Here is a 10,670-nt window from a genome sequence, read left to right as displayed (position 1 = left end):
GGAGCCAGATTGTTTGAGGGCAATAGGCTGACTCTGTAAACCGCTTACAGAGGGCTGTAAAGCACTGTGAAGTGGTATATAAATCTAAATGCTATTACAGTTTCTTTTTTCCCCAACATTAAATGAAGACCTATTCCAATAAATATTGTAGGTCGGCCTTCCTGAGCATTTTTCTTACCATCCGTTTTTGGGGACATCCGTTGACTTGCGTGGTTAGAAGGAGAAGGAGAAGAAGGAGGAGGAGGAGGAGGAGGAGGAGGAGGAGGAGGAGGAGAAGGAGAAGGAGAGAGAAATGGAACAGGAGAGAAAGACAGAGAGAGAGAAATGGGAGAGAGAGAGAGAGAGAGAGAGAGAGAGAAAGAAAGAAATGGAACGAGAGAGAGAAAGATAGAGAGAAAGCGAGAGAGAAAGAAATGGAACAGAAGAGAGAGAAAGAGAGAAAGAAAGAAAGAAATGGAACAGGAGAGAGAGAGAGAGAGAGAGAAAGAAAGAAACAAATGGAACAGGAGAGAGAGAAAGAAACAAAGAAATGGAACAGGAGAGAGAGAGAGAGAGAGAGAGAGAGAGAGAGAGAGAGAGAGAGAGAGAGAAGCTAATCAGTCAATTCCTAAACCTCCATTTGAGATTTCAAACATTGAGAAGTAGACTCTGAGTTGTCCTACCTTGAGAACTTCCCTCCCCGCCTTCACCTTGGGTCTTGATAATTGTTTATAAGGGAAGAAGATGAGCAAGAGATGGGATATTGTGATGCTGGCCCCATTGTGACTCTTTGCAGGATCACAGCCTGTTGGGTGACCCCAGCACAAGCTGGGATGGAAGCAAGCCAGAAACAGAGACCGCATCTCCAATCTCCATTCTTTGTGAACGGGCAGGAGAAAAGATAACGCAGGGGAAGGCAGCGGCGGGGGGAGGAGGCGGCTTCTGCTTCTCCTTTTGTCTTTTCTTTTTCTTTTTTTCTGGCCTTGTCCGACCATCACTCTCTGAGATGGTGAATGAAGCAGCCCCAGCAGAGGCTCAGCAGCGCTCAAGCCCCTTTGTGGGAAGCGAACAGCTGCTCGGCTGCTCCAAAGTCTCACTATGGAAGGCAACAGCAGCTCCATGAATCGCTTCCGGGTACGACCAGCTGAGCCACAGGACTGTCCTCATATCATGCGACTCATTAGAGTAAGTGTTCTGACTTAGGCTTCCCCAGCAGCACGAAGCTGAGTCCTCGTCCTGATAAACCCCTTTTATTTCATTCCTCTCCAGCAAAGTCTTTCCTCTCCCACAGTCTTTCAAGATAGTTCACAATTACCGACCTTTATCAGGCTTGGAAAGTGGCCAGGCCGATATCTTTCAGACACCGCAATACTTGGCAAGAATGCAGGAATGAACTAATTGTCTCCTGCAAACTCCACTCCCCTTTCGCTCCTCTTTTATTCCCTATGGGAGGGGCCATTCACCATCCACCTTTGGCTTCACTCCCAAGTCAGCCCTCGTTCCTTAAATGCTCCCTTCTCCTGGCAGCTCTGTGCATGGGTACATCGGGAACAGGCTCCAGCTGTTCTTCTGCCCCACTGATCTCCGACGGCAGATGGTAATTGTCAGATGGCCCTGACCCCATCTCTGCCTCCAACGCAGACCTTTCATCAGAGCCTTCCCCAGACCCCAGGACTGGAACCATGTTCTTCCCCAGACTCCTCACTGTCCAACTTTGCTACCAGCTCCGCTGGGCGGGCCACAACAATAAGAGAGAAGAAGAAGATGGGGTTGAATTGGGGTCTAACCTATCAACTGTTGAGAAGTCCGAACAAATAACATTATTTTCTTTATCCCAGTGACATTCTGGTTTCTTCCCTTGGCAGGAACTGGCTGCTTATGAAAACATGCCTGAAGCAGTAAAAATAACAGAAACAGGTAAAAAAACCCAGCAGTTTTGAGTGTTTTATACAACTCGTCCTTGACTTACCTACCTTTCATTTAGTGATCAAAGTTGCAATGGCACTGAAAAAAGCGACATTTGGCTGTTTTTCATGTTTACGACCTTTTCTGCATCCCCGTGATCAAAATTCGGGATGCTTGGCGACTGGTTCATATTTACGACGGTCACAATGTCCCATGGTCATGTGATCCCCCTTTTGCGATCTTCTGACCAGCAAAGTCCATGAAGAAGCCAGATTCGCAACTGAACTAAACTGCAGTGATTCACTTAACAAACGTGGGAAGGAAGGGTATAAAATGGAGCATGATTCACTTAACAACTGTCTCACTTAGCCATGGAAATTTGGGGCTCAGTTGTGGTCATAAGTTGAGGACAGCCTATATTTTCTACGTTGAAAAAGTTCACCATTAGTTTGACAACAAAGGAAGCCCGTGTCCTCCCCCCCCCTCTTCTGGGACCTTCCCTACCTTCCCTCTTTCCCATCCTCTAATGCACTTCTCCCTTCTTTCTTAGAACAATTCGACTACACTATGTGGCATATTCCAATTGCTCTCATGCTGGCATCTTAATCATCCAGAATTTCCCTTTGGCCGGCTGGAGAGAAACACGAAACAGCTGGGGGCAAAACAGGGCTTCCTCTGCAGGATGTCTTGTAAAGGTGGAGGGGAAGAAATGGGGCCCTTCCTTGGGAAAAGGGGAAGGAGGATGGGGACAAGAGGGAAGAGGGACTGGAGAGAAAAAAATGCATCACTGGTATCTGTGTGTGTATGTGTATGTGTGTTTGTTTGTGATGTTTCTGTGTAAGAGAGTGGGGATAACATTTGGTCATCTCTTCTATCATCCATCCATTCACTCACCATCTTGTATCTATCTATCTATCTATCATCTATCTATCTATCTATCTATCTATCTATCTATCTATCTATCATCTATCTACCTACCTACCTACCTACCTTCCTTCCTACCTACCTACCTACCTACCAACCATTGTATATCTTCTATCCATTCATCCACTTACCATTTTGTCTTATCTTCTATCTACCTACCTACCTACCTACCTATTTCACTCATCTATCTATCTATCTATCTATCTATCTATCTATCTATCTATCTATCTATCTATCTATCTATCTAATCTATCTATCATCTATCTATCTATCTATCTATCTATCTATCTCTATCTATCTATCTATCTATCTATCTATCTATCATCTATCTATCTATCTATCTATCTATCTATCTATCTATCTATCTATCTATCTATCTATCTATCTATCTATCTATCTATCTATCATCTACCTACCTTACACCTTCCATCCATCCACTTACCATTTTGTCTTTGGTAAGCTTCGGGCCAATGGTGATCTTCTCTTTTGTGATTTTCATGTAGTATTTCTCACCCTTCATTCAATGTTCATTGAACATTTTTTCAGATTTACTTCGAGATGGTTTTGGAACACATCCCTTCTTCCAGTGTTTAGTAGCAGAGGTATCATCGGAAAATGTAATGTTAGGTAAGCCAACAAATATATTATTTTAGCTGGTGAAATGAATCTAGTTATCTTTGCAGGATGGAAAGTACCTGTTCGGAGCTTAAGAGTATCTAAGAAATTCAACAGTCTTTTGCTTCTCCACTGTTTTAAGAAGAGTTTGGACAATCATTTGTCTGAAATGGTATAAAGTCTCCTGCTTGACCAGGGGGTTGGGCTAGAAGACCTCCAAGGTCTCTTCCAACTCTGTTATTCTGTATTCAGTAAGATGCCAAGGCCATCTGGTAGTGATGTGCTGCCTCCGGAGTCTGATATCAGCAAGGCAGAACTCTGTGAGTTTGTTCCTAGTGTGTGCATGTGCAGAGCTGCCAGAAAGCAAGAACAGTTAAGACAAAAGGGGCAACTTAGGAGTAAAGCTTGGAGATGATTGGCCCCTCCCATAAGACATAAAAGAGGAGCACACAGACATGAGACTTTGCAGGAAGCAATTTGTTTGTTCTGGTCTCTGAAGCTCCGTTTGACTGTGCTTTGTTTGGCGTCGCAAAACTAATTGGCAATTAGGTCTCTGGCAGTGTTTCAAGGGAGATAAAGGTGGGTACTTATCAGTATTACTCTTAAAGATTGTTGCAACTCAAGCAGACATCTGTCAGACTCTTCACAGAATTTTTGTGCATCATTACGGGCTGTGAATGACCATAATTCACAGCCGTGTAAATAAAAGAGGGTTTGGGGGACTATGCATGTGATTTATGCTTTATCAGAAGCCACATATTCCAAAAATGTAACAAAGGAGGACCAAGGGCATAAGAGGCTTTTAAAAAAATGGGTTGCTTAAAAAGACTGTTCTACCCTTTTTTTAATAGGTGCCTGGAATTATCTGGTTTTGAGTCCCAAATATAAAACAACCCTTTTAAAAATAACGGCAACACATTTATTTTTCCATTAAGAACCTCTCTTCTGTTCAGCCCAGGAGTAGAATGGCTGGCTGTATTTTACTTCTGCCTACCTCATTCTGCTAAATTTTCTCAATGACGGCGGGTAGGATAAAAAGGCAGTGGGGGAAAACAATTGAACTTTCAGAGGTGCTCATGATATGCAGAGGCTCCTTCTGACATTTTCCTGCTGCTTCTGAGCCCGAGGTGAACGGAGGTGTCAAAGTCAATTAGTAGTAAGGCAACAATAATTGTGAAAAGGAGCTGTGCTTTCATACACACAAATTCATTACTCCCACCAAGTGCGTGAAGGTCTATGACAATTCGCTGTAGGACAAGAGTTACAGTAATATCAAAGAAATGGTGGAATAGAATCAAAAAGGATTCTACAAAAAGGATGCAAAAGGAGGGACGTAAACAGAATGAAATCTGAATAACATAAAAAAAAAAAACGCTAATTAAATAGATTTGTTAAATTGTTCCGCAGCAAGTTAGTTGTGATTGAGTTGTCCAGCAATGAGTTGGACATCATGAATTGCCCCATTGCATCATCTAAATAAGGACCTAGATTGTTTGGGAGCAAGATGCTGATTCTGTAAAACTGTTTAGAGGGCTGTAAAGCAGTGAAGAAGCAGTATATAAATCTAAGTGCTATTGCTAAATATTAACTGTATATATATATGTATGTATATATGCATGCATGCATGCATGCATGTATGTATGTATATACACGTGTGTGTATGCTCTAGCATAACTCTGGAACGCCATGAGCAATTTCAACCAAACTTGATACACAGATGACTTACCCTCTAGAGAAAAATATTGTGGGGGTAAGACACCCCTAAAAACCCCCGTGGTGTGTGTTCTGTTAAGATACATCCTGTTGTGCCTTAAAAAGGCTTCTACTGTACTGCTGTAAAATGGCTTCTACTGTGCAGTGCAGGGGAGTTGCCATGGTAATGCTTCACAGTACTCCACAAGGGGGCTCCCTCTGGTGAGGAGAAAAAGCATTAGAAATTACATTTGGTCCGGACATTTCCCCCGTATAAATGAATACCCGGGCAATGCCAGGGTATGTGCTAGTTCAAAATAAAACACAATGACTCAGTGAGAGGAATTAATTTATTGGTCCATTTTAACAGAAGGCTGTTCTTACCAGAATGCAGTTAGGTAGGCGGTTACTTTAAATCTTCATACATCCTCTTTTCTCCAAGAACCACTTTCATCACAAAATCTGTCATATTAAGTTGACGAAATTAAAGGAAACTGAACTGGATTTCTTTAGTCGCTTTATAGCTTTACCCTTTTCATTTGGGGGATGTAATTCCTTAAAGCAATGCTTCTTCTTTTCACCCCCCACAGATGCAAGTATTGTAGCTTTTGCGATGTATTACTTTACCTACGACCCTTGGATTGGCAAGCTGTTATACTTAGAAGACTTTTATGTTATGGAAGAATATAGAGGTAACTTTAACGACCCTGTTTCTTTGTTGCCCATTTTTAATGCAGCCAGGAAATGGAAGAATCACCAGGTGGAATTAGGAATTAGCCTCCTGCAAACTCCACTCCCCTTTCACTCCTCTTTTGTTTCCCCTGGGAGGGGCAGTTCATCGTCCACCTGTGGCCTTAATCCCAAGATGACCCCAGTTCTTTACCTGTTCCCGTCATCTGGCAATTCTGCGCATGCACACACTGGGAACAGTCTCCAGCTGTTTGTCTGCCTCACTGATGTCTGACTCTGAAGGCAGCTGATAACTGGCATACGGCTCTGGGCCCCTCTCTGCCTCTGACACAGAGCCCTCATCAGAGCCTTCCCCAGACTCCAGGACTGGCCCATGTTCCTCCCCAACCTCCTCACTGTCCGAATCTGCTGCCAGTTCTGCTGGCTGCTGGCAGGCCACAACAATGTGGTTGCTTGTATCCTTTACCCAACTAGGGTGATGGGTTTCAAGCATGTTGAACAATCCGGATTTATTTAGATTTTGTGAATCCAAGAATGTGTTACTATCCAATATAGCAGTGTCCCAACCTCGGCAGCTTGACGTCTCCCCATCTTCAAGTCGCCAAGGTGAGAAGCACGGTAATAACAGATTAACAGAGTTGGAAGGGACCTTGTAGGTCATCTAGTCCAACCCCCCCCACTCAAGTACCCTACATATAAATTTGTGGTGCGAATGCACCTGACCTAATGGTGGATTGGTTCCATCCTGATAGATGCAGCCAAGCAGTTACAGTTTTTCTTTTCCTTTCAAAAGATCTGAAGCTAAAAACGTTTTAGCCTGTATACAATGTTAGCAAGCTTTTGCTTACTGAACAGATAATTCTATGGGTTAGAACAGGGGTCGGCAAACTTAAACATTCAAAAAGCCATTTGGACCCGTTTCCCACAGAAAAGAAAACACCGGGAGCCACAAAGGTTCTAACCAGAAGCCCCCTGTTCAATCATGGAGCTGCCTGGAAGTTCAGTTCCCGCACCATAGAGTCTCCTCCTAGCGCGGCGTACTTTTTCCTCTACCTGTCATAACCAAAAGCCCTATCAATTGTGGAGACAACTGGAAAAACTCTTCCCCTTGCCATAGAGTTTTCTCCTGGCGCACTGTGCTTCTCTCCCCCTGTGCTCCTCTCAAAATTGTGGAGCCAACCGGTGACGAAGCCGCAGCAGAGGGAGGAAAGAGCCACATGAGGCTCCAGAGCCGCAGTTTGCTGACCCCTGGGTTAGAACAAAATGGAAAATTTCCAATTCAGACAACTGAGTTTCTTAACTGTGTTTTGGCAGGCTGGGGCATTGGAACGGAACTTTTAAAAAGTTTAAGTCAGGCAAGTAACCATTTAAGACTTTTAAGTTATATTTTAAATGTTATGCTCATCATTTTCATTGGATAACTCTAATTATTGCTAAAGAGCTAGCAGAAAAGTAAAAAAAAAAAGAAGCTACAGCAATTCCCCCAAAATGGGATTCCTTTTCCCTGAGTTGGTGGGTAAAATTTACATCATTCCTCAGTCCAAATGGCCATTCCTAGGACGGGACATTAAATTTAGAGGGGACTCCGTGGTTGTGTCCACAAAAGAAAGAGGCCACAGCCTCAGGGTTGTCTGTAGGGCTGAAAAAGTCAAGATGACAATGGAGTCCACCGTCTTAATTTTTTGACCTCTCTCATAAGTTCAGTTTTATTTGCAGCCAGCGGCTAAATCTGCTAAAAATGAATTCTTAGATTGCAAAGACAGGTTTCCATGACTGAATGTTCCTTTTACATTTCAAAATTTGATGTGCAACATAGCTGTTGTTAGAGAGAGAAAAAAATATATAGCTCAATTATAGCTATATATTGTATGCATGAAAATGCAACCATTTTTATACCTACAAACATTCAAATCTTAACAAAAGGTTTAATGGCTTGATCTCCTTCTAGTCCACATGCTTTGCCCAGGTAGCTTTAGAGCAATTATTTCTCTACTTTGCCCACTTGCACTACCTGGGGAATTCTGGGAATTGAAGTCCACGCATCTTAAAGTGGCCAAGATTGAAAACCATTGGTTTAGAGCACTGGAGAACTCAAAAAAAACATGGACCTCTAGCTTTGTATAAGCAATTCTACAAGCCGATACAATTATACGGCAGTCCTTGACTTACAGTTCATTTAATGACTGTTCAACACTACGACAGCACTGAAAAGTGACTTATGACCATTTTTCATACTTACGACTGTTGCAGCATCCCCGTGGTCCCATGATCAAAATTCAGACAATTGGCAATTGATTCATATTTATGACAGTTGCCGTGTCCCGGGGGATCATGTGATCGCCTTTTGCGACCTTCTGACAAGCAAAGTCAACGGGGAAGATAGATTCGCTTAACCACCATGTAACTAACTCATTGGGACGCCGTGGCTCAGGGGCTAAGGCACTGAGTTTGTTGATCAGAAAGGTCGGAGGTTCAGCGGTTCGAATCCCTAGCGCTGTGCAACGGAGTGAGCTCCCGTTACTTGTCCCAGCTTCTGCCAACCTAGCAGTTCGAAAGCAGGTAAAAATGCAAGTAGAAAAAGAGGAACCACTTTTGGTGGGAAGGTAACAGCGTTCCGTGTGCCTTTGGTGTTGAGTCATGCCGGCCACATGACCACGGAGACGTCTTCGGACAGCGCTGGCTCTTTGGCTTTGAAACGGAGATGAGTACCGCCCACTAGAGTCGGGAACCACTAGCACATATCTGCAAGGGGAACCTTTACCTTTAATTAACTCAGCAAAACGGCAGTGATTCACTTAACAGGGGCGAGGAAGGTTGTTAAAATGCGGCAAAATTAAATTAACTTATCAACAGAAATGCTGGGTGTTAAGTTGAGGACCACCTGTATACAATTCTGCATGCAATGACTGTTGTGAAGGAAGTCACTAATTCTAAGTTTTGTTACCGGTACAACAAGCTGTATTGGTCAACATTTGAGCTGTAGTGCAGGGGTCTCCAACCTTGGCAACGGTAGGACTTGGGGACTTCAACTCCCAGAACTTGGGGACTTCAACTCCCTGAACTCTGGGAGTTGAAGTCCCCAAGTCTTAACGTTGCCAAGGTTAGAGACTCCCGCTATAGTGGATTCTGCTGCATTGCACTGCAAACATCTTCGTGTTTGCTCTCCAATGCAAATCCTCTGGCTTTACCCTTGAACAGATCGCCCTCGAGTCCAACTGCAGCTGCATGCACTTTCTCGTCGTGGTTTGGAACAAGCCGTCGATCGAGTACTACATGAGGCACGGGGCGGCTGATCTCTCCACCGAAGAGGGATGGCATCTCTTCCGATTCGATAAAGAGCACCTCGTCAGAATGGCTACCGGACAGTAACACGGGAGTATCTCTCTCTCTCCAAGGTTGGCGCACCGTCGGCTCATCGGTCCCAAGGAAACCTCTGGCTAAAATGGGAAGCTCTCTAAAGCAGGCAAATACTAGCCATACAAAATTAAAAAGAAGCTTGCCTGATTTATGACTGGCAATAGCTTGATACGTGATTGGAGTCTGGTGTTTTCCATTGGCAAGCTGTGTTGGTGTGCCCCAAAATCTCCACCCCCCCCCCAATAATATTTGTTTAATAAATACATACTGTATTTTTTGGAATATAAGAGACACCTCCCCCCCCCCTTTAAAAGGGCATGGAAATGTTGCTGCGTCTTATACACCGAATACAGCCATTTTTGGCCTCCTAAAGCCCTGTCCCCATATCCCATTTTTTGGGAAAACGTCTTGTCTTTTGCAAAAACGGAGGTGTTTTTGCCTTCTCTGAGCCCCCAGAAGCACTCTGCAGGCTTCAGCAGGGCTAGGGGAAGGCAAAAATGCTGTTTTTGCAAAAAACACCATTTTCCGCCCCTTTTTCGCAAGAACGGGGGCATTTTTGCCTTTCCCCCCAGCCCTGCTGAAGCCTGCAGAATGCTCCTAGGGGCTACGGAGGAAAAAAATACTTTTTTCTTACTTACCTCTTCAAAATCTTGGTGTGCCTTATACACCAGTGCGTCTTATAATCCGAAAAATACGGTACACAGGCACATTAGATGGGCTCTCTTGGTTGTTGAGGGCTCCTTGACTAAAGGCAGAAGTTCATTAGCATCTACAGGGGTCAGCTTGGGAGAAATCCGAAAACCACCTGACCCACACAGATTGGATCCTGTGACGTTATCCTGGAACATGTACAATATATTTACCTTCATTCGTGAGAAACAAAATATTTTGGGAGCGCGCTCCTAAAAAGCATCTTGGAAATGGGAGATTGATCAAGAAGTCAATCCTATTCCATAAATGCTAGTTCCATAAGCTGAACATCGTGGATGTTATACCTCTAGACAGCCTAATATCTCTCTTTATAAAAGAATAGAATAGAATGAATGAGCTGGGAGGGACCTTGGTGGTCTTCTAGTTCAGCCCCCTGCTCAAGCAGGAGAATCTGTACTATTTCAGTTAAGTGGCTGTCTAGTTTCTTCTTAAAAACTTCCACTGATGGAGCACCCACGATTTCTGGAGGCAGGCTGTTCCACTGATTAATTGTTCTCACTGTCAGGAAATTTCTCCTTAATTCCAGGTTGCTTCTATTCCTTGATCACCTTCCAACCATTGTTTCTTCTTCTGCCCTCCGGTGCTTTGAAGAATAATTTGACCCTTTCTTCTTTGTGGCTGCTTCTCAAATACTGGAATACTGCTACCACGTCACCCCTAATTCTTATTTTGTTTAGACTAGCCAAGCCCAAATCCTGCAGCCGTTCTTCATATGGTTTCATTTCCAGGCCTTTGATATTGCACACAGGATGTGTGGGAAACATACTCATTAAAGTCATGCGCACAGAACTATATCG

The 10,670-nt window shown here is 43.7% G+C and overlaps 1 protein-coding gene across 1 annotated transcript; it reads left to right on the top strand.

The window, feature by feature from the left end:
- Positions 1–676: 676 nt before the first annotated feature.
- Positions 677–9,338, top strand: SATL1 (spermidine/spermine N1-acetyl transferase like 1). Its single transcript, XM_087727437.1, has 6 exons — positions 677–1,164; positions 1,845–1,896; positions 3,355–3,435; positions 5,706–5,807; positions 7,120–7,160; positions 9,004–9,338. The coding sequence occupies exons 1-6, from the start codon at positions 1,078–1,080 to the stop codon at positions 9,172–9,174; spliced, it is 534 nt and encodes a 177-aa protein (XP_087583563.1). The 5' UTR covers positions 677–1,077; the 3' UTR covers positions 9,175–9,338.
- The last annotated feature ends 1,332 nt before the right edge of the window (positions 9,339–10,670 follow it).

This window comes from Thamnophis sirtalis, unplaced genomic scaffold, assembly GCF_051295495.1.
Source record: "Thamnophis sirtalis isolate CommonGarterSnake01/CBP01778 unplaced genomic scaffold, rThaSir2_p1.2 scaffold_13, whole genome shotgun sequence".
NCBI classification, from domain to species: Eukaryota; Metazoa; Chordata; class Lepidosauria; order Squamata; family Natricidae; genus Thamnophis; species Thamnophis sirtalis.
The sequence above is the reverse complement of the archived record's forward strand: the minus strand, read 5'-3'. Positions and strand labels throughout refer to the sequence as shown.

What these genes read in the sequence shown, in the direction of transcription:
- SATL1 (XM_087727437.1), top strand. Translation starts at nt 1,078, where the DNA reads ATGGAAGGCAACAGCAGCTCCATGAATCGCTTCCGGGTACGACCAGCT. An exon ending in ATCGGAAAATGTAATGTTAG is followed by an intron (nt 3,436 to 5,705) that starts GTAAGCCAACAA and finishes CACCCCCCACAG; the next exon opens with ATGCAAGTATTGTAGCTTTT. An exon ending in TGTTATGGAAGAATATAGAG is followed by an intron (nt 5,808 to 7,119) that starts GTAACTTTAACG and finishes GTGTTTTGGCAG; the next exon opens with GCTGGGGCATTGGAACGGAA.